The sequence below is a fragment of the Euprymna scolopes genome, chromosome 9, assembly GCF_053919585.1.
Source record: "Euprymna scolopes isolate OS-2025 chromosome 9, ASM5391958v1, whole genome shotgun sequence".
NCBI classification, from domain to species: Eukaryota; Metazoa; Mollusca; class Cephalopoda; order Sepiida; family Sepiolidae; genus Euprymna; species Euprymna scolopes.
In genome coordinates this window covers 138,358,279-138,383,495 of record NC_136490.1, presented here as the reverse complement: position 1 = coordinate 138,383,495, position 25,217 = coordinate 138,358,279, and the positions used below count along the sequence as shown (strand labels likewise).

Below are 25,217 nucleotides of genomic sequence, written 5' to 3'. Positions count from 1 at the left end.
TCTCACAAAACCAAAGCCATCGTGATCGCCGCCATAGACCAAGTATTCGTCGAGCTTCTGCTGCAATCATGGAAAAGGCATGCCCTTGTTCCGAACCCGTATCGCGGTGGTGACTGAGGCTGAAGGCAGCTACATTGAATAGATGGCAGGTCTACTACATAATCAAGTTACGTGAATTGATTTTTTCAATAAAAGTTTTTAAATAAAGCTGTAGTGTTGGTTTCTTTCGGGCGACAAATTGATCGTTCTACCCTGTATGTATATATATATATATATATATATATATATATATATATATATATATATATATATATATATATATGAATATATATATATGTGTGTGTGTGTGTGTGTTTGTGTGTGTGCGCGCGTGTGTGTGTGAGTGTGTATGTGTGTATCTTGTTCATGTATACACCTATAAAGTTAAGGTTATTGTCGCACTCACATTGATATTGAAAGATTTTTTTTTAATTTAAAAATTTCTAACGAATTTCTTAATATACTCAGTCATGCATACCTGAGAGACTTCATAAAGTTAAACTATTATGCATATTACGTTGAAAAACAAACATTTATTCATTATTAAATCATATTTTTATTGGATGATTGGGTTTATTTAAATATTGCGCACAGTTCTATTTATGCATATTGTCTACGTCGTCCATAATTACGTAGCATTTAGCATAAAAACCCATAGCAAACGCGCATGTACAGGGAATCCAAAAAGGCACTAAAGGGTTAAAAAAAATCTTTGTCATGGATACCTGACTCTCTATTTCAGATTTTTTTCAGATAATATTTTGAAAATTAATTATGGATAAGTATAGCATTGAACAACGTATGCAAGTTGTGAAATTGTTTTACCAAAATCAGGGATCAATTATTTTGACATAAAGAGCTTATTGACAGCATTTTCATGTAAGAGATAGCCCAAGTCACAACATAATTCGAAACATTGTGAAAGAGTCTACATTAACAAACGACAAACCCTGCAAAAATTGTAAGAAAAAAATCAGGAACGTAATAAGGGAGTTAAATCGCAATCCAAAGATTCTACAATCTGTTATGAATTATGTTTTGGAAAAAGCACAAATTTTCCAAGCTGAAAATGGGCTACATTTAAAAAGCATTATTTATAATAGATAATTTGAATTTTGCATTTTGTTAATTTTTTTTTATTCCCCAATGTCTTAGTCAGATTGTGTTAAAATTACCGAAAAATATCATCAAAAATAAAGAATCTATTTAAGTTCAAAACTTTTCAGTTACTTTTTGGACACTCTGTATATATATATATATATATATATATATATATATATATATATATATATATATATATATATATATATATATATATATATAGTAAGCGGAAGTTTCTCGAGAGCTCTTTCGGCTATCATCTCGTCAGGAGAAAATCGATAGCGTACAAAATAATATTGTGTCGAAAAATAAAGAGTTCTAATGGGGAACTTATTAAATGTGCCAAAAGTACGGGGACACTAAAATATATTTATTAACGTTTAAAAACGATTAAAATATTGGCACAACGAGGGAGGAAGAAAAATTGGCCAGCATTTGGTTGATAACCCGTGCTGTGCCGATAGATATAAAATAGATTGGTTCGAGGTGCTACATAGAGCGGACTCCAAAAACCATTTAAAGATTTTGGAGTCTGTTTCTATTGCGGTGCGGCAACCTTCTTTGTGCCGGCAAAAAGAAACATCCAACGCATTGTTTCTCTTTGGGGAACTTTGAATCTTTTCTCCCGCTTTTTTTTTCTATTGTTCTTGTAAATTAAAAAAGTATTTTGTATCGCTATCTTAGAGTAAAGTTCATCCTGTGTACACAGTTGTTCGCTATTTCTCTCCTGCAGTTTAATAGATGTGGGGGTTATTAAAGTATAGGATAGCAAATTTTCCATGAAGGCATAATCCACATAGATCGTCTTGGTCTCTACATGCGTTGGCTTGTCTTACTATTTCCCATTCGACTACCGGCGAACGTTCGCTTTCTAGCACGTCGTCCTGCATGGCCCACTCGTAAAATACGTTTCAATATGATATTTTGATTACTACAAATTTCGTATTTTATATTATCTTATACTGGGCCCAATATATAGTAATGATTTAAAAAATTAAAACAAAAACAAAATGACACGTAAACAAATTCCTGATGAACCGCCTCCTTAAGTAAACACTTTATCAAAACTCCACACTAACGTACTGTACTTACAATAACCCTTATCCCTGAGTGGTTTCCGGGCCTTGATAAGTGGTGACCACCTTGTAAAAAAAAGGCACGTGCGCCAATACCGAGAATCGAAACCAAAACGTTTAGCGTACGATTTCCTTTTTCCTTTGATGTAAATGCCTGCGGTATGAAGACATGTTTGCTGCAAGGATAAAAATTAAAACATAAGCTAATAGCTATTACATTTCGCATGCATATTCGTATACCTTCGTTTGACCTTCACCTAGCAAATTCCATTTCTTTAATTTTCACGTTCTGGCACCAATTTTCCCCGGCTAACATCCAAATAAAAAGTTTTACATGGGTTCGAATGCCTTATATAGTAAGTTTTATGTATATAGATCAAAGGAGGTTGGTAGGCAAATTTTTTAAAACATATATAGCATACATAAATATGTATAGAAATAGGTTTGTGCTTACTATAACCTTTTTACATAGATATTACGCAAGTATAAATCACGTAGAATATCTGCATGAATATCATTATACGTAAAGATGATCATCCATTAAGAAAACCGAAAAAACTAACAGGGAATTAATTACAATGAATGTTTGAAAGAATATGCAAATTAGTTAGATCTATTGCAGATGTATGCAAATCCACGACTCATGTATAACATAGTTGTATTTTCTTTTTAAATAAATAGAGAAAAAAAAAGGTTTTTAATATGAATAGCAATACAAAATAACAAATTCATAGGAGTATATATATATACACATATATAATAGACTACCTGTGTCCGTTGGGTTAATGAAAGTTATGGCTATCTCTGGAATAGTGAATATATTAATTATGGCAAAAATATCCGTATTTGCACGTACTACTTTAAACATAAGGAATTGCATTGTATAATATACGGGAAACTACTTACTGCAAAAAAAAATTGAATGCTATATTTGTTTTCAGTATACTCGAAAACTTTTAAAATTGGTCATTTTAATGGAAAATGTTAAGGTGGAAACAAAATATAAATTTAACAAACTTCTATTTTTATATTTGCTTGAAAAAAGATACATTATATACAGTGTTGGTCATCCGAACCATAAAATTTGTCCGACGTCACTTCCGCCGAATAATTTTGAAAACAAAGAAGTGCGATTTATAACGAAAGCACTTATCACAAGTCAACGGCTATAATTTTTGCCGGTGCTGTTGGATATGTCGTTACTGATCTAAGAGAGACAACTCTATATTTATAAGACATTAGCGTACAGTGAGAAACTACATTTAGACACTTTAGTTCCCTATTTTGTACGTTTGTTTTTTCTTATTAGTTCATGTGGAATTTCTTTTTAAAGAAAGAAAAAAAAAACGATGATATTTGAACTTGATAAAAAATTCTTTGGAAAAGTATGCGACGCTAATTCCAGAGTTAAATGTAGTATGTTTTAAATAATATTTATTAAACAAGTTGAACAAAAGTTTTTAGTGTGATTCTTTAAGAAAAAAGTTTTTACTTACCTTTTTTGTCATTGAATTATTTAGTTTTTCTTTTATGTTGATCTTTTAACAACTTTTTTCATTTATAACTTTTACTTAATGTTATAAACTTTGTTTCATTAAAAATCTGTCAGAATTGTTTAATAAATATTACATTTCACTTTGCAATTAGCGTCGAATACTTTTCCAGAGAATTCATTGCCAAGCCCAAATATTAGCTTCTTTTTTTATTATTAATGTTTTTGTAATGTTAAATGTTTTGCGTCTCCAATTGCCGTATGAAAAAATGTATTAAATACGTTTTATACTGTTGAAAAATGAACATGAAATAAAGTTTTTTTTTTTTTTAATTAAAGAATCGTACTAAAAACTTTTCTGGCATTTCCTAAAGAATCTGGAATTGGATTCGAATTATTGTTTCTTTTAAATAAAAGCTGATTGTTTGAAAACGATTCCTACTTACAATGACAAATACAAATACAATTTGTAAAATGCCGATGAAAAAAGCAAAATAGATTTAGTTTTTAATTTGCATATTTTAAACACGCGAAAAAGTTGTTGATTAAAAAAAAGCTGTGACTTTTCTGTGTGCATGCAGAAAGTCTCTACCAAACTCCTCTCTGCATTTTTGGTCTCCAGAGTTTAAACTAGATATATAAAGTAATTGCACCTGTGGAACATACAATTAATCAATTTGATTGAAAAAAAATGGTGATTTCACTTATAACAATAAATATGTTGGAAGTGTGGAGCATTCGTTGATCTTCATTTAATGCCGTGCAACGTCGGTTCTCCCTGCTGGTATAGATACGAGTAATGCATTCTATATTTTAACTTAAACAAATGAAGAGCTATGAAGACGGGAATAGTAGTATCTAAACAGGCGACCTTTCGTGCTCCCAAATTATATTCTACTTAGTCACCACAATTTAAATTACACTTTTACCAGCTAGCATCAACTGCATTGGGTTCGTAAACGTTCAGCAGACGCCGATGAATGTTGGTTGATTCTTTTTTTTTGCGCGCGCGAGGGAATTAAATAATCTGTTTCTGACGCACACCCATGACAGGGGTTGTTTTGCTTAGAGTCTCACACCGTCAATATCTGCAACAGACAAATGAAATTTTCAGATATCGCATGCATACGTTCAGTCATCATAGCAATGCAATTATCAATCCCCTCAGATCTAGAATAAAAAATAGGAGGTACTGTTGGATATTAGACGGACAACAACCAGAGATCTTGCTAAAAATAGTTGATATTAAGAATTATTGTTTGGAGAAATAAAACTGGTCACTGGAATGTAAAAATAAGTTTTAGCTAAAATATTTAGAAAATTAGCTTAGCTAAATATAAACAAAATATATGGTAGATTGGCCTGAGAAATTGGCATACCTGACCACAGTTCACGCGTTAATGAGACGTGTCGTTGGATCACTTACGTCACCAGAACTCATAAAGAAAACGTGTCCTTTTGCAGATGATATACCGGAGCTGACAGATCAAAGATTAGAACTCAGAATCTAGAAGTTGTCAGTAAACCGTGGAGACGTACATTGGTACGAGCTCCGAAAGCTTCAAAGCTAGGTTAGACGAAGATAAGTATCTAGACACGTAAGGCATGCTCCTGGGGAACCCTGAGACAAATCTGAAATAAATTTATATGTATAAAATACAAATTGTTATCCTGTGGTTCCTCAGAATCACGCATGCCAAAAAAGTTTCATATTTCCTCTCAGCGATGTAATATATACATGTATAGCAGTATTACTTTTGGAACGAGAAGGCAAAAAGAAACTCCATACAATGGAAAATTGTTTATTAAATCTCATTTTAGAACGTAAATGCAACACAAATACAAGAACGAACTAAACTAGTTTTTTTTTTTTTTTTTGCTTTTGCGCAGTCATTCGTACCGTTTTCTCATCACAATTCAATCTGTTGCTGATTTCTCGATTGAATAAACCCGAAAGGTGAGGGTTAATGAGCTCCTGATGATCACTATGAAAAAGTCGAGGCATATGGAGTGAATGTTACGTTCTATAACCTGGAGCAACAACAATTTTAACTATTCATTTTTGCCTTCATGGCCAAATGTACACTCTAATAATAATAATAATAATAATAATAATAATAATAATAATAATAATAATAATAATAATAATATTATTATTATTATTATAGCGGGCAATGCGACGCAAATTGGTGAAGAATTGTAATTTTTATTGAATTGAATGATAATAAAAAAATTGTAATTTTGAGGTGTCTTCTACGCTCCTTCTGCGCAACAAAACGGCCCATTTCTCGAGTGGATTGTGATGTATGATAAGAAATGGATCCTCTACGACAAATGGCGACAGTACAGTAGTTGGATGCCGGAGAAGCTTCACAACACTTCCCGTATCCAAAATTGCACACACACACACACACACACACACACACACACACACACACACACAAAATAGGCTATGGTGACCGTTTGATGGTTTGCAGCCGGTCTCATCCATCACAGCTTCTTGAATCCGGGCGAAACGATTGCGGCAGAGAATACTGCCGACAAATTGATAAAATGCACCAGAAGCTCCAAAGTATGTGCCTAAGTTTGGTCAATATGAAGGGACCAATTCTCCTCCATGACAACGATCGCTTGCATGTTGCTCAACTGACCATGCAGAAGATAAATGAAGTTGGCTACGAGACTCTGCCTCATCGGCCATATTCACCAGACCTCTCGCCCACCGATTATCACTTTTTAAAGCATCTAGACAACTTTCAGCGCGCAAAATGCTTCAAAAGCCGAGATGTTGCCAAACCGGCCTTCAATAACTTCATCGCTTTCAGAACTCCAGATTTCTATGCTAATGGGATGAATAAAATTGTTTCTCGTTTGCAAAAATGTGTCGATTCTAATGGTTCTTATTTCGATTAATAAAGTTTGTTATGAAAGGAGTTATGATCTTTTAAAGTTGAACGTAAAAAAACGACATTATTTTTGCACCAATAATAAATAAGTTACTTGATGATATTTAAATATGTATTACTTGATTATATTTAGCATGAATCAGCTTTTTAGGATTTTATCAATATATTATTTTATTAAATATTTATTGATTTATTTCGATGCATATTCTCTTCTGATTAACTGACATTATCCCTACAGTTGTAAAAAAAAAAACAGTAATCACCGTGCGTAGCTGGCCTGCAGCGATGTTGTCAGGTCTCTTAACTACAAGTAACAAAGAAGATAGAACTCACTACTATAGGCATCGCCAAAACTGGGTAGGCAGGTAAGTACTTTTTGACGGACCGTCTTTTTAAAAATCTACCAAAAATCAGGTAATTATCCGATCAATACGAAATTTTCAGCGATTATTAAGAGAAGAATGAACTTTATAACAGTGTACTTATTTTTCATAAACGATATTTATATATATATATATATATCTATATCTATATATATATATATATATATATATTTGCTTACAACCCCCCCCCCTTGTTTTGAGGGGGTACAAATATGCTTAAAATAATCATCTGAAACTGAACACAACATATTGTGTTGTTGTAAGGGACAGAATTATAGATTAAAAAATGTTAGCATACCTTATTTTGACGTCTGAATATCAGAACTTCGATTGTGTTTAATTATCCCGCTTTTGAGTTTTGAAGTGTGAAATTCGGTGAATATGTTAAGTAAAATAATTAATTTAAGTTAAGCAAAACAAAAAAAAAATTAATATTTATACGAAAAAATCCATTTTAAAATCTTTGATAAATAAATTAACAATTTTTTTAGCGAGCCGAATAATGCATGACCATTATTAAACAGGGCATGCTTTGAAGAATCGATACAAAAAAAATCGATAAATATTGTGCCCTTTGTGTTAAAAATAGCATCATTTTTTCGATCCCGTTTGAAAACGTTTGCCGCCTTTCGACTACCGTGGACCAAACGCGCTGAAATATTTTTTTTTATTCTGCTTTAAATTGCCCCCCCCCCATTTTGGGGAGCCTGGCCCCCTTTGGGGAGCCTGGCCCCCACATACATACACATTAAAAACTAAAATCATACAAATGGTCACCCATCTGGTACTGGCCAGCCTCAGCGTTAATAATACATTGAAATTTTCGTCACTGAAAAATAAGTTTTTTTTGGCCTGTTTGGTCTTCCATGGTTTGCTTTTTATCAACTACAAAGGTAAACATTGTCGATCTAGACTCTAGATCGACGCGAAGTAACTGGTTGCCTATATGAATAAGTGGAATTATTTAAAATCCAGGTACTTATATTATAATATTTTTGCATATTCTCATAGAAAATCATCCTAAATCTTAGTTAGACAACAAATAAATAAATTAATTATTTCAAAAAACTTTTTTTTTTTAATATTTATGTACGTTTTTTGAGCAAGACAAAAAAATGTCAATTGTTAACTTTTTGAGAAAATTTAACATTTAAAATTTAATTAAAAATAGTAGAAAAAGTTTTACACTATTCTGTTTTCTATATGATAAAATTCAGGGTTTTATCTTTCTGGAAAAAAAAAGTTACTCAGAAATAATGGATTTTAATAAATGCAATTTCGTTTTAAAAAACAACAGCAACTTGATTTTTCGGCCATTTTTGGCAGTGCCTACCCTACTAAATATATAAATATCCACCAAATTATCGTTCGTCTTGGACGTTAGGCGAGCCTCTTCTACCCATGCAGCTACACTTTAGTCTGTTAGTCCATTATTTACCTCACTCCCCAACAACAAGAATATATATATATATATATATATATATATATATGGAGAGAGAGAGAGAGAGAGAGAGAGAGAGAGAGAGAGAGAGAGAGAGAGAGAGTAATAGAAAGAAAGAGGAAACAAAAAATTTAAATGTAAAAAATTGTTTAGATTAACGTGACCCTGCAGAGAGACAAGCAGGTTTAAGCCCTTTGTCGGGGGGAACCTGGAGGTATCAGTGATTCATGGTACTTTGAACATAGTAGGCAGCAAAGCCATACGCTTCTTTAGAGGCGTCATAGGTCAGATACAATTTCTCCGGTATGGTTCTCATAACGGGCCTGTCTGCTAAATTGCATATCACTTTATTTCGATAAGTCCTCTGCATAGTTGACTGAAACTCAAGGGAGCCTTCTTAATCCCAATTTAAACTCTGCTTTCACAATTCTCTCATCCAAACCCTGTTTCTATTAGTAATCGCCAAGCACAGAGACAAAGCATCAAATATTCTGGCCGATTCTGAAAGAATCCGCCTCTTAGTAGATATATTCCCATCACATCTAGCGGGGGTAATGCGCAATTGTTCTGAAACAGGAGCGTACCCGAGCACCATCTCCTATCTGCTGTCATGAGCACTCAATGTACCATCCCTTCTCAAAAGGCAACCACACTTGATGTTACGGGACTGCGCCACAACGCTACTTTCCTGCAAACATTTACTGACTTGATATTACAGTCTTTCAAATTTCACTTAGGTTGGACTAAGTCACCGCAAGGTTGTCGACAAAATGTATTCTCCATCGCTGCTCGACATTTGTCTAAAGGGTACTAAGCAGTATTAAATCTTAGGATATATATAAATATATAAAAGGGGCTGGAGGTTAACCCAAAAATCAGAGTCGAATAACGAAAACATCTAAGACGATCAACATCCTAAACAAAAAAGCTAAACCTGTTCTTGTTCTCCTCCAGGATAAAGTAAACAATCAATATTTCTTGATATCTGAAAGAAATATTGATTGTTCGCTTTATCCTGGAGTAGTAACAGTAGATGCGAATTTTTCAAACTTAGAGATAGATCCAACGAGTCGACAACCAGCAGCGGAACGTGCCTAGTAAGGCCAGACTCCAAATCAACTCCAGTTCCATCTCTCTTAACTTCATCTCGCATTCTTCAAGAAAGCGAAGTCAGTTTCAAATGACAATCTAAACCGTCAGAACCCAAGTAACCCAAGGTGTACAAGACATCATCAAACAAATAAGTTCGGCTACGGCCAGTATCTAGCAGTTAATTCACCTAAAGCCAACCAAAGATAATGCAAACGACAGGAGGTAATTTACTGGAATACTCAGAGAGAGATTAGAAATCTGAGACTGCCTGGAAAGAGGCATATCGGTTAATAGAGGCTCCTCTAGATTTTGAAACGATTACCCATGGAGTGCTTCGAACTATCCAGGAGAAGGACTATATAATCCGCTGCCTCTAATAAGACAGACAGAGATGGAATTCTAGTTCCACATAATTGAATCAGCTCTCCCGTCAACTCTCCTGGAAAGTTCAAGAAAATAGTGTTAGCCATTAATCGAGCAATGCTCAGAGAAGTCGCAATTAAGTCAGCTAGTCAATTCCTCCAAGATAGAAGCAGCCCTGCTGATGAAACCCCCAAGATACACATAAGAACCCTCCGTTTGGGGGGGGGGAGATAAATAATATCTTAAAATATTTTTTCAGTGATATCATTGATATCTAGATATATTTTGTAACACCAAGACTGCCTGCCGATAATTTGACGCAACTCGTGAGTAATCAAGGGCAAATGTCTCTTGGACAGGGGGGCATTTCAAAAAATTATTTTTTCTGCATTATTTGCTATGCTAGCAATTTTCATATCAAGACAAAAAATTATAGAAACTCATTCGATCGTTTTCCATTTCACTACCACTATGTCGTATACTATTCATTACAGAGCGCGATATTAGCAGCTCCATTATAACTATGGAATTACTACAGTTACGTATCTACAAAACGGAACTATTAAATCAGGGCACAGTGATATGGGACAAGAAAGGGGAACGAAGCTTATAACCCCAGTCCTAGAAAGACATCCTCTAAGATAATACTTCTATCGAGGGAAAGGCTCATTGCCTGTCGGATTAAACTCGTTTGTGAGAGAACGAAAAAGTGGATGAGAAAATACGTAACGAATGTACTCTGTTCTATCGTTTTTTATGGAAGGTACTCAACTGAGTGAGCTTCTATCTATACCCTTCCCTCCGTAGAACAGTCGCAGCAAGCACTCGTCTAACTACAACAACTTCAAACAATTTCCCTTTTTATCTGTGTCTAAAACTAAACGTAAATTTTATGAGTAAAGTTTCTTTCCTATAAATACCAATCTGTGGAACACAAAACCACGGGGCTGCTTCCCAGCTTACTATAATATGGTCGTTTTCAAGTATAATTTTATTAATTTCCTGTTGAGACGTCCTCTTAAATACACAAATGCTACCGAAGATCCACCATTACCTTTAATCACGGTGTTGTCTTAGCAACAATCTGACATTTATTCACCCTTATTCTCGAGTGGCTTTCGGGTCTTGCTAAGCTGTGACCCATTCCCTTGTAAGTGCAAATTGCCACTCTCAACGGGACTGCTTTCAAAGTTCATAAGCCACTCGAAGATAAGAGTTAACCAGAGTCAGATAGGTTGTGATAAAACATCGTGAAGATCGGTAATGTTTGAATTCGGGTAGGGGTTAATTATTTATGAGGACGGTTCAACAAGAACTTAATTACATTAGATTTGAAAAGGACTATGTTATAGCATTTTGGAAAGCAGTCCCACGGTATTGTGCTCCACAGACGGACAGTTCTTGGAAGGAAACTTTGCTCATTGAATTTTCGTTTAATCTTAGGTACTGATACAGAGTAAGGGAAATGAGTGATAGTTGTTGTAGTTAGACGAGTATGATTCTAAAATTGTGGTTAGGTTCGTTCTTAAACCAACCGTTTTACTGTGATTATACGACACACATACGTGCATCGATGCACAAATCTATATCAAACTTTGCTTTATATTTATTTACACAGGTTTACAATTCAAGTCACAGCCGATACTTTGATACATGCCATGATGTCAAAGGTCCCAATGTTTCAGACTCTTTTAAATTCCTCCAAACGAAAACCCGTGTCATGTAAACCTCTATTTAATGTTTATGACTTCGCGAAGAAATCTATAATTTCAAGATTATAAGAAAAAAACATTCTGTTCTCGTTACAACATGTTTATTTACGTATGCTCACATGAAGAGGTTAGTGCAACTTGAGTAGTTGAGGTTGAATGTATGGGTATTGTTGATTTAGAACTGTGTTCGACAAATATCTTTAAGTCTGTGCTATGATTTATACAAGTTTGTCACTTCACGTTTCTGCGGGATAAATTATGGCAGCGTTTACTAAAATTCAATCAGATATAATTCAACTTGTTTATTAGCTGTTATTCTCATTTCTCTAGTCCTCTACTTCTACCACTTTTTTTCGACTTTTTTTTTTTTTTTTTTTTTTTTTTACACAGTGATCACCACTTATCAAGGCCCGGAAGCCACTTAGGGATAAGGGTTATTGCAAGTACATCACGTTAGTGAGGAGATTTTATGAAGTGTTTAATTAGGGGGGCGGTTCATTAGGAATTTGTTAACATTAGACTTGAAGACATCCAAGTTGTAGTCCGGAGGGAAGCAGGCAGACGAAACAGAGTTCCACAGGCGTGCAGTTCTAAGAAAGAAGCTTTGCTCATGAAATCCGCGTTTTGATTTAGGCACAGATATAGAGTGGGGGAAATTTTTCACAGTGGATTCAGTTAGACGGGTGTTTTTCGTGAAAGTTTGGCGAGGGGGGACCAGGGATTGGAGTTCAGACGAGCACCTGCTATGAAAATAACGATAAAACAAGGATAGGCTCGCAACGTCTCTTCTGTGGGAGAGGGGTTGCAGGGTAGAGAAAAGGGCATCCCCCACTAAACCACGAAGTCTATTTTGTACTCTGTCAAGGCATGATATGCTGTTTTTGGCAGCTCCTGCCCAGATATGGCAACAGTATTCCATCCTTGGCCGTACTTGGCTTTTATATAGATAGAGAATTGCATCAGTAGTGAGATATCTTCTGGAGCGGTAGAAGGATCCCACCATCTTTCCTGCGACCTTGGCAACAGACTTGATGTACGTGTTCCATTTCAGATCAGGAGTAAAGGTCAAACCCAGAAGCTTGTCAAAACACGGGGCCTCACCCAGACGAGAGCCATCCATCACAATTGATGCCAGCTGGGGATCAGAGCGTTGATGATGTAAGGATAGGAGTTTGGTTTTAGATGCATTAAAGGTAACTAGCCACATCTTCCCCCACTGAACCACGCGCTCGAGATCAGAGGAGGAGAATCCGAGAGAACTTCGTCATTTACAGCCTTTGATGTGTTGTCGTAGATGGTCGTGTCATCAGCATAGATGTCAACGAATGATTTAAGTATGTGTTTAGGGAGGTCATTGATGTAGATCAGGAAGAGAGTTGGGCCGAGGATTGACCCCTGAGGGACTCCAGCATTTATATTGCAGGCCTTCGATTTTTGTCCATCTACCACTACTCTTATGAGCCTATCGGAGAGAAATGATTTAATGATTGAGAAAACATTTCCAGTTATACCGTAGCTCGAAATCTTGTGAAGTAGACCCTTATGCCATACTTTGTCAAAGGCCTTTGATATGTCAAGAGCAATTGCCCTAGAAAGGAAGCCTTTGTCAAGAGATTCACTAATCCTGTGGGATATAACCGTCAGCACATCTGCGGTAGATCTTGCAGAGCGGAAACCATATTGTGTGTCACTAAGAAGGTTGTTTCTGCTGAGGTGGTTGACTATTTCTCTATTTAATATTGATTCCAGTAACTTACTCATAACACAGAGAAGACTTATTGGTCTGTATTGAGAGGGAGATGACTTATCACCTGAATTCTTAAATACAGGGCAAACTGATGAGGTCTTCCAGGGGGTCGGAAAGCACTTCTCTTTAAGGCAGCGCTTAAATAGTTTCGTAAGTATGGGAGCAAGTTCTGGTTGAAGCTTTTTTAACACTATAATTGGGATGCCATCAGGGCCAGTTGCTTTACTGGAATCTAGGTTTTTTATCTCATTTTTATGTTAAAATAAAATTAGGCAATAGACGATTGATAGTCTATATCTATCATTATAAAACCTCGATAGATGGTCTATATCTATCTTTCGCAACATTTATCTAATAGTCTATATCTAGAATTATCAAACCTCGATAGGTGGTCTATATCCATCTTTCGAAACATTTATGTAATAGTCTATATCTAGAATTATCAAACCTCGATAGGTGGTCTATATCTATCTTTCGAAACATTTATTTAATAGTCTATATCTATCATTGTCAAACCTCGATAGATGGTCTATATTTATCTTTCTAATAGTCTATATCCAGAATCACACCCAGTAATTGATAGTTCATATCTATTACATTAACCCCCTGATCGATAGTCTATATCAAATTTTCCTAGTCCTTGATTATTCTAAACCCTTCATTGATACTTTCAAAACCTTTTTATTGATACTCCTTACATAGAATCCCACCTCTTCATTGACAGTCTGTATCTTTCCTAACCTTTGATTAATAATCTTTATCAATAATTCATACCCTTTAGATTAATAGTTTATCTTTCGCACTCATTGATTAATAGTCTATATTTATCTTTCTCAGCCCTTGATTTGTAGTCTCTCTCTATATATATTTTTCTCAACCTTTAGCTATATCTAGAATCCCACCTCTGGGTTGATAGTCTATATGAAGCTTTATAACACCTTGAGAGTCTATATCTATCATTGCCACCTGTTTATTGGTAGTCAAGTCTAGACTATGTTTCTCACACATTGATTGATACTCCATATCCATTATACCAACCCCTATGAGCGATAGTCTACATCTATTTTCTTCACCCCTTGATTGATAGTCTATATCTATCTTTCCCACTTCTTTGTATCTATCTTTCTGAACTCTAGATTGATAGTCTATATTTAAAATGGCACCTCTTCATTGAGAGTCCGTAGCTGCCTTTGTCATCCCTTTATTGATAGTCTGTATCTATGATTTCCACCCTTTAATTGATAGTATGTTTCTACATTCCCAACCCCTTTATTTATAATATATATATATACAGTCTATATTTATTATAACAACCTATTGACCAATAGTCTATAGACAACGTTTCGGTTGAGTAACCATCGATCTTTTTCAGGTGTATCTTGTCCAACTCGGAAATGTTTCTGTCGAACTCGGGAATCTTTCTGTCGAACCCAGGAATATTTCTGTTGAACTCGGTAATGTGCATGGATTATATAAGGGGTTCCTTCGGAACACCTTGCAGACCCTAAGTTCCACAGAAAGATTCCCGAGTTCGAAAATAATAGACCTGAAGAAGGTCATGCGTATTATCGACCGAAATGTTGTGAAAAATAGCACTCAAGATGGTGAATAGTAGTTTGAAGGTGTCAAATAATACAAATTTCGAATTCGTATTGTAATTTGCGTGTCAAACAGCCGTTGTCATATTTATAAGCCTAAATTATACACGTAGTTGGGCTTGCTAACATTATAACTCACACCAATTGCGCTCTGTCAGTAATTTAAGATGCATTGTATTATACACCTTCACAGAATCTTCGCGAATATCCGATTCTTTTTAGATAACTAGTTAATATCTAATATCGATATGAGAACCTCGGTTTCAAAAGCGATATTATTAATTCCATTCTATATTATTTTTCCAACCTCTCAGTATTTAGCATTGTTTATGTGTTTTACGGCATATAGACATTTGGGATTATTTAATAACTATTATAAACAACTTATTATATACAATTCATTGAAGGCAGGTTACTATTTTATTCATTGCCTAGTGGCTATAAGAAGCTTCTATTGTTGGCATTTTTCTCTGTAGTTAGAATCCTAGAAGGACATCGGGCGTTTATGGAAGGGGCAACGTAAATTTTGCTAACATCCAAAGTGAAAACGTTTCTAGGAACGAACGTGGCACACGCAGCTTTTCAATCCGTGTTGTTTACGTCTTAGCCACTTTCACTTATCATAGGTTCATTAAATCCACATAATAATATTTTAATAAAAACTCTATATCTCTATAGATATCTCACTGCTGGCGCAATTCTCTACCTGTATAAGAGCCAAGTACGTCCAAGGATGGAGTACTGTTGCCACATCTTGGCAGGAGCTCCTAGGAGCAGCTTATTTTTCCTTGACAAGGTTCAAAATAGATTTTGAAGCCTAGTGGATAATGCCCTTTTTTCTTCTCTGCAACCTCTTTCCCACAGAAGAGACGTTGTTAGCCTGCCTCTGCTTTATCAATATTTTAACGCATGAGCTCCAATCTATGATCTCCCCCCTGCCCTGATTGTCACAAAAAACACTCGTCTAGCTGAAACCACTATCAATAATTTCCCCCAGTCTTTATCTAAACATAAACGTTGATTCCATGAACAAAGCTTCTTTCTTAAAACTGTACGCTGTTGGAACTTTGTTCCATTATTCTGCTTTTCAACTGACTACAATATGGTTGTCTTCAAGTCCAACGTAAACAAGTTCTTCATGAGCTGTCCTCTTTAAATAATCAAAATTACCCAATTTCCACTAGTGACGATTACTACGGCATTTTCCCATTGACTACTGTACACTCATTAATTCTTACATTCGAGTGGCCCCTGGGACTTGATAAGTGATGACTCTTTTGTAAAAAAAAGTATTTTTTATGCGTGTTTTTTTATTCTGTGCCATTAAATTAAGCACTTGATGCACTAGCTAAACTAAACACAGCTTTGTAATTAAACCTTTTTACATCTATTATTCCAAATTAATATTTCGTAATAATAACATTAGTATTACACGTTCCAACATTTTTATTTTTCCCATTGAAGCTTTAGTTTTTCTAACATTACCTTACCTAAAAAACAAAAAGGCAAAATGGTTTACTTTGATCAGTAGCCGCCTGCATAAAGCATTCATTTTGAGTTCGGATATTGTCATGTCATCTTCCAATGTGTAAAAACTAGAAACAAATGTTCCGACATTTTTAGGGGTCTCTTTCCAGTTTAATAATATTAATCAACTTGTCACCGCTATGACAAAATAGAGAAAACTCGTTTTGAAAAGAAAAAAAATGGCCGCCTCATTTAGGAGTCCAAATCTTCAATATGTCAAACATTTTATGATTTTTAGCGTACAGTACAAATGAAGTGCAGTTTTTTACCGTTATTATTAATTGAACACTATGGATTAAAATGGAAATGAAAACGGCACTAACAATATGCGGGTTTAGCCGGCTTCCTCCAAAGGAGAAAGTTCTATGGGAGTATGAAATTCACAAGCTACCCACAGTCGCATGTATATCCCCGTTAGGGGAAATGACGAGGTTCGGTTTTTGCAACTCTTGCAGAGCGGTACCGACGTTCTCCTACATGCAGCGCCTGAAATTCCCAAATTGGTCACCTGTCTGGTACTGACGAGGATTGGCGTTGCTTAACTTCGGTGATCTAATGAGAATCTGCGTGTCAATATGATTATGCCATGGAATAGATCGAATTCGAAACCGTATAAACGGTATCATTACACCAACTGCGAATTTCTTATCCTCTTGTGAGAAATAGCAGAGGTGTTCTTACGCGATAGACAGAGACCAATAATCTTGGGAACGACTTTTAATACCCAGATCAAATGATCTGAAAACTTTGAAACACTAATAAAATAATGGTCAAACATGTACTTATTTCCTATTAATTGCAGTATAAATTAAACAGAGTTGACACTAAAGTCTGCAGAAGTATTTATAATGAACAGTAATTCAGTATGTATTGGTAAAACGTTTCGCTACTGTGAAACTAAAATGAATAATTCATTAGCTAATATAAACGGATCGCGTGTTAATGAAAAAGAGGTTAAAATAAATAGTGTGGACATCACTTAGCATTTAAATATATGTTAGCGACCAAACACTCCGTATGGCGCCATTTTATATAGGCAAGCAAAATAGTTGACAGGGTTAGCTTAATAGTAAATGCATGGGATGTGAGGCTCCAGAGTAAGTTTACGCAGTCGAGTTGGCCAAAGATTCCTATCAAATGGTACCAGGTTTCAGTTGACAAAACCTTTTATCTCTCTGCTGAGCATCAACATGGCGAAAGCAAGAAGCCTTTTGTCCATCAATCTACATAGATTTTTAAACTAGCAGAGTGTTAGTTATGTGAAACCCGGCTGACGTTCGATAGAATATATATATATATATATATATATATATATATATATATATATATATATATATATATATAGTCTGTTTATTATACAAACATGATTGGTAACATATGTGCATACGGGTTTCAATGAAGTACCAATTCAGGGACAACACTTCATTAGACCAAAAGAATCGAAATTGAAACGGGTGTCAAGATTACATTGGTTTTTGTAAGATATTTGGGTGCTATTTACATTCAGGGGAAAGTTGGGGTGTATAACTCGTGAATGTGAGCAGTATGTTTTTTCTGAGGTGTTGTAAGGGTAAGGGGGAATGCTGTTTCCCATGTTTAAGCTGTCATTAGTAGGGAGGTGTTAGATGATTCTTTTAGCTTGACGGTTATTTATTGCCTTTGATTTATAATTTTTCATATCTTAGGTTGTTTTTATGGTTGCATATCTTTTAATGGTGGCGACTTTAATTTCCTTTTGACAAGTGTTATTTTTATTTATTAATTATTATTTTTTATCTCACATTTTTATTCGTTCATTTGTTTTAACTTTTCTTGTTTTAAGAGAAGGGGTGAGGGAAGGGGAGTACGGTTTATGCGATTGAGCTCTAGACAGTTGGGAGGTGTTAGAATTCTATTCGTCTGGCGGCTACTTGCTTTAATCTAAAGTACTTTTATATCTATATCTTCGAGTATATATTTCCCTGATTAGAGTGTTAAGTTATCATTTGGGGTTAATTGTGTCATTGGTTTCCCAATGTTGCGTTGTTTTTCCATAATAATTCATGTAGGTACATATCAACATTCAATTAAAGGCGTGCATGACCCATAGACTATTTTGTTTAAACTCTTTCGAATGTGTACTCACCTCGATATAATTGTTGCTGCTTGATTAGTTTGGTATAAGCAGGAGACGTTTGAGATTGAGCTGGAGGGTAACTAGGGGATGGTCCTTACCTTAAAATTAGCTTAGTTACTTTATGTTAGCGTCATCTTAAATGATTAGGAGTGTGTTGGTTTATAGTGAGTATAGTTATTAATTAATCGTGTATCCGGACCACCTTGAATCTTTTTACCTTGGTTCATTCATTAATTAATGAAGATATTGGGAGTAAGGAGTTATGACTTTACGGTTACTACTGTGGGGGTCACTATTAGTTTTCACAGTTTATTTAGAGCGTAGCTACAAAAGTGCTGACGAAGGCCATATGAATAGTTGGCCGAAACGTCGTGAAACAACAACTGGAAGATAAGGACAATAGTCCGCAATAAATAAATGGATAAATAATACAAATTACTCATCTCATTAAGAATTCACATTAATTAAATAATATACCATTCGGTACGGAACCGACAATGAGAGATCAGATAACAAATGATGTGGATTATAAGACCAAAAAATCCAACCTTGATCGCCTTTTGAGGCTCGTGGTGCAGTGGATAAAGACGTTTAATCTCTACGGTGAGCATTGTACGAAGATAGTGATTTCAATCCTACCCAAAGCCAGCCAGAGGCTTACTTGGTCAAAACAACAACTACAGAAGGCAGTAATTGCTGGGGATGCAGTTAGGATATTTGGCGTTCCTATCTCGGCGCAATTAACCACCTGACAGCAGAAATCAGATTACACTCTACCAAAGCCTGATGGTCACAGCTGATGACTTTCAAAAATTCAATCTGGACGTGAAGAAACTTTAGAAGAATGATCTGAAATAAAATTCTATTTTGAACTTGTAAAAATGCCACAAAAACGTATGGAATGCTTCAGACTGCTTATGGACCATCTAGCATGAACAGAACATCAGTTTTTTGAGTGACATAAGAGATTCAAGAAAGACAAGGATTCTGTGAGAGATGAGCTGTGTGGAAGAAGTAAGGGAGTCATAACATCAGAGTTGATTGGCCAAATAAAAAAATTTAATAGGAACCGTCGTGTATCTATAGAGACATTAAGTTTCATGCCAGTGTGTGAACTGTACACACAATTATTTGCGAGGAACTGAATATGCGGAAGATTTGCGCGAAGTTGATCTCAAGGGTACTCATAGAAGATCAGAAAGAAAAAACGTTGTCGTAACAGCATAGAGATGTTCGAGCTGATCAATTCAAATTCTGCAGTTCTTGATGCTCTGGTAACCTACGATAAAAGCTGGATATACTGCTATAACCCAGAGATCAAGAGACAGAGTTCCATTGGAAGCACTTTGGATCTCTTAGCTCCAAGAAGACCAGACAAAGCAAATCCATCCAGAAACTTATGATGATCACTTTTTTGACAGCACGGGCATTATCTCTTTGCATTAGGTTCCCACTGGACAAACAGTCAACATGGAATACTATGTTGACGTTTTAATAGTGTTCAGGAAGAGATTCCGCCGAAAGAGACCAACACCTTTCAAATCGGATCAGTGGTATTTCCAGCAAGACAACGCACCAGTAGCAGTATCAGAATTTTTGTAGGAATTTTTGACACCCCTAACACGAAACTGCGAATACAATATAAAAATCTCGTAATTTCTCTGTTAAAAGTGGGTTATTTATTTTCTTTATGGATTATACTTCCAAAATAAACTATTACAGTTGTTTTAAAAGTAATAGAAATATTTATTTTTTTTAAAACAGTAATGAATTTTCCGAACTCAATATTTTTCAATTTTTAAACTTTAAAAATCTATCAAAATTTTTCTATTGATTCTATTTTTACGATATTTTCAGGGTCAATGTGAAATTTTATGTTCTTTCCAATAAACCGAATATAATATTTTAGACAAACGTTTTTTTTAAATTCACGCCCCCCCAAGTGTCACCCATTTTCAACTTTCTCTTAAAAAGTAAATAATTAATTTATGTCGGAGAGTTTTATATATCACAAATTGAAGAGAAAAGGTCAATAAATAATATATTCAAATTTAAAATAAAAAAATCCCTTTTTTAGAAATTTACCTGTAAAGTCCGAAGTTTAAAACCTTATTTTATAAGAACACATTGTTTTTTTTTTTTGTCTTTTTTTTAATGAAACCTTGGTCCTTGCTCCTTTAATTGAAAAAAAAATTAGGGCTTGAATTACATTTTTCGAGGAGTTATAAGCTTGGAAAAACAGGGGGTCGAATAATTCACGCCTCTCATTTTGAAATGTCTATTAAAAAGTAAATAATTAATTTATGTCGGGGAGTTTTATATATCACAAATTGAAGAGAAAAGGTCAATAAATAATATATTCAAATTTAAAACAAAAAAAAATCGCTTTTTTAGAAATTTACCTGTAAAGTCCGAAGTTTAAAACCTTTTTTAAAAAAAACACATTGTTTTTTTTGTTTTTTTTTTAATGAAACCTTGGTCCTTGCTCCTTTAATTGAAAAAAAAATTAGGGCTTGAATTACATTTTTCGAGGAGTTATAAGCTTGGAAAGATGGGGTGGAATTATTCACTATTTTCACGAAATTTCTGACACTGCTAACGCACCAGTCCATAACCCCATCGTTGCCATATACTATTTGACCAAGATGGGCATTGTTCCTCACCCTCCATATCGTCCAAACCTTGCTCTCTGTGATTTTGGTTATTCCTTAAGCTCAAGAAGAACTTCAGAGGCTGTTGTTATGATAAAATTGAGAAAATGAAAGAGGCTCTGACCAGGGTCATTGATACGCTTTCACAAGAGAACTTCTATTGGGCTATTCAGAAGATGTTGAAACGGCACAGGTGCATTGCAGCCGGATGAGATTACTTTGAATGAGACTGTATGTACTATCAACAAAAGTGCATATCCGAAAAATGTCTGGAAAATTATTGAAGACACCTCGTATTCTCTTCAATACACTCGCTACTAAATATGTCTTTTTGCTATTATAGTAAGTCTATATTAGACAAACAGATAAACACCTATGTTATTCTATATATTAGATTAAACATGTTAAATAATAGGAACCATTGCAAATGTCTTTCATGTCGGGGGTCACGACTACTGCAAGTTGAGGACTATCATGTGATTCTCGATGAAACTTCGCTCACCTTGTTAACCGGCGAGATCTCAAACAGAGCTTACGTTGGCTATCCTTACAGACGTAAGGGTTAAGGTTAAACCATATGGGGTTGCTAAGGAAACAAAACGGGCTATCTGTCGATTTATTTTATTTTCTCCTTTTTTATCTCTCACTCAGTCTTGCATAAAATGTCTATGTGTTTTTCAACAAATGAAATGATGGCAGCGTTACTATGTACCCGTGGTTAATTTATAGCACAAGCGATTTGGTGACAGAAAGAAGTTAAGAAAATGAACTTTATTAGTTCACTAAAATATTTTAGAATCAATGACACGCACAACAAAGATATAAATTGAACAAAAACACTCTTTGTGATATCCCTCGACAGGGGCTTCGTTTCTAGAGCAATAGCTGTTGATAAATCCAAGAGTTTTGATAAAGGATGAAATAAAAATCTATTTCACAAGATGTCCAGCTGTAAAATAGCTAGAAATGTCCTCTCAATTATTAAATCATTTCTCTCTGATAGGCTTATAAAAATAGTCGCCTATAAGTAGAAAACAAAAGCTCACTGTTTTAACGCTAGCGTCCCTCATGGTTCCGTCTTGGGTACAACCCTCTTCTTGACCTTCGTCAATGATCTCCCAAATCACATTCTAAGATCATTCGTAGACATTTATGCGAACGACGCTACAATCCATCATATCAACGTTTCAAAGGACGACAATGACCAATACATTTGTTATTCTCTTTCCTCTGATCTTGAGCACATGGTGCAATAGGAAATGTTGGCTGGTTAATTTTAATGCATCAAAAACTTAGCTTCTCTCTTTTGATCATGATCACTGGTCCCCATCTGACCCTAATTGAAATGAATGGCTTTCGTCTTGAAAAAACACCGTGTCTTGAAATCTTCTGAGACTGACCTTCACTCCTGATCTAAAGTGGAACACATGCATCAAATCTGTTGCTAAGACCGCTGGAAAAATCATTGCAGTTTAGCATCTGTAAGGTGATGAACTAGTGATGAATTGGGTCATTATCACTATCCTACTTTGATTTAATTCTAAAACTCATAAAACTATTTCTATTGTTGCACAATGAGGAAGCTCCCTTTCGGGGGAACTAGAGCTTCTGTATTTATAAACATTGAATTAAACTTTTGCCAGACTGTAGTTGTGAGAATGTGAGAAGGAAAGGGTTATTGTCGAAAAAAAAACGGCTTCAGTAATTGTCATCAGCTATAAATCAAGCCAAGAATAACAACTGTTTATAAAACCCAACCAAGTTAAAATTATCTGTTCTCTAACACAGATGCTCAAAGGCCAAATTTGTTTAACCGCCAGCAGAATTGAAACTCACGGTGGCATTGGACTTACCTAGTTTTAAAATGTATGCATGTTTCTCTCTATTTTATTTCTCATCTTTTCTTTTTCTTATCACACTCTTTTGTGACGTGGCCGTATTGAGGAGCGATACTGTTCTCCATTAGGGAGGTTACAATCCCTTAAAACCCTTAATAAGACCGGGTAAATATGCTGAGATTTTCCGTTAAACGATAATTAAATCCAGGACAGCGGCAGGTGACCTATAAAAAGGGAGGAGTTTATTGCGTTTGATAAAAAACAGACAGATATTTTTATTGTTTAAAACAATGACAAGAAATGTCAGAATAATGTAGAAACGAGAACATGTACTTGTTGGCCTGGGGGACTCCAGCTCAGACGTGCTAAGGGGTCACCTTCAGAGCGTGGGAGGAAGATTTATTTTTGGGTCTCAGATTCATAAACTACGGACGATTGATAAGGCGCACACACGCAAAATGGATCTAGGGTTCCCAGAAACGTGTTAAACCCTGATTAGTTTAGCAGATCGACCGACCCATCCCGTTACCCCACTACAGGAGCGAATACGGGGGCCGAATTGAACAGATTAATCCAGACCTGCGTGAGAGAAGAACTAACCAAGAGATACTACCACTACCCCGGCCGTCGCTACCACCGCAATCGTGAGAAAGAAGAATAAGATTTGGGGAAAATCTTGATATTTTCTGGTGTAATCGAACTGAACGTTGTATATATGTAAAAACTTGAACTTTCATGAAATTAACTTTTTCGTAGTTAGAAATTCTGTGTCTTTTTTTCTGGCGCGCATGCGAATCTATTTGCTTTTCAGCAGAAATCAACACGAAGCTGAGACGCTGAAAGCCCATGTGAAGGACTCTCTGTAGACTAGACGATCACGACGAAATCCAGAGGTCAATTGCTGACCTGAACGGGAAAACATTTCACATTTTTTCTCTTTTTTTTTAAAGAGAGTAGAATTGTCTTAAACAGTTTAAGTTGAGGACACCGAACAAAGCGGTCGCGTGCCAGCGACGCTCATAGCAGTTTACGTTGTCTGCGAGGAACGTGGGTCCACAATCACCAAATTTAAAATGTTTCTTAAATGTAAAAGAAATAATTGTATATTTTTATTATAAAAAATGTGCTTATTCGCTTATTTTTATACAAGGGTTCAAGTCTAGCAAAACAGTCCCTATTAACAACGCTGATGAAATTCTGTCCGTAATGACGTCAACCCACCAGCAAATGTAGCTGGCATCGAACCGACCCTAATCAACCGAAGTCTACTCTAGTGATTCAAATTGGATATTTCTATTGTCCATGTGGCTATCGTTGTACCGTGTCTAATACCTAGGGAGTTGGTTGTCATGCCAGGACACAACAACTGTTTCCGAGATGTCCCCACAACAAAACAAGTAACTCTCCCCGGCAAACGATAGTGTCATACCATAACTACAACTGTTATTATTGTTATTATTATTATTAATATTAGTAGTATTAGTATTAGTAGTAGTAGTAGTAGTAGTAGTAGTAGTAGTAGCAGTAGCAGTAGTATTATTATTATTAGTAGTAGTAGCAGCAGCAGCAGTAGTAGTAGTAGTAGTAGTAGTGTATATGTGACAAACGAACAAAGATGTATTACAGGAAGAATGCACCTGTGAAAATGGTCTCCTGAACCCAGAACAAATAGTATACAACACAACAAAAGGGGAGAATAGAGAAGTAGGCCTAGGAATTATTAGATAATTGCCACAAAACAGATACTACACTTCCATTTAAAAACAAAAAGGAAGAGATAATATTGTGAACGACGGTTTCGTCACACCAGATGATATACTATATTATCCCTCCCCAAAAGGGTATGTAATGTCTGGGAGGATAACATCATGATAATAGAACATTTAATAGTTCCCTAAATTAAGTATTTAAACGTAGTATATTAATCAGAAATAGCATAGTAAATAAAATTGAGCATTCTATCCTCCCTTCTTGGCTTGTCCTGAGTTATCCATCAACCAAGCATTAACAGGAAGTAAAAGTGTAGAATAATAGTAAACTTCCATTATTAATAGAAAAAAAAACAGTAAAGTTCAATTAGTAATAAAAAGCTTCTTTCTTAGAACTGCACGCCTGTGGAACTCTGTTCCGTCTGC

At 35.3% G+C, this 25,217-nt stretch overlaps 1 protein-coding gene across 3 annotated transcripts in view; it reads right to left on the bottom strand.

Annotated features, from left to right (window-relative positions):
• LOC145284870 (zinc transporter ZIP4-like) overlaps positions 1–25,217 on the bottom strand; it is a 461,784-nt gene that overhangs the window by 382,553 nt on the left and 54,014 nt on the right. The window contains exon 1 of one of the 3 annotated variants that reach the window (XM_080133880.1): positions 3,713–3,739. The exons of the other annotated variants lie outside the window; for them this stretch is intronic. Within the exon in view, the coding sequence (XP_079990006.1) occupies positions 3,713–3,724 (12 nt within the window). The 5' untranslated portion in view covers positions 3,725–3,739. Of the gene's footprint in view, positions 1–3,712; positions 3,740–25,217 lie in introns of those variants that run through there. 3 annotated transcript variants of the gene reach the window in all.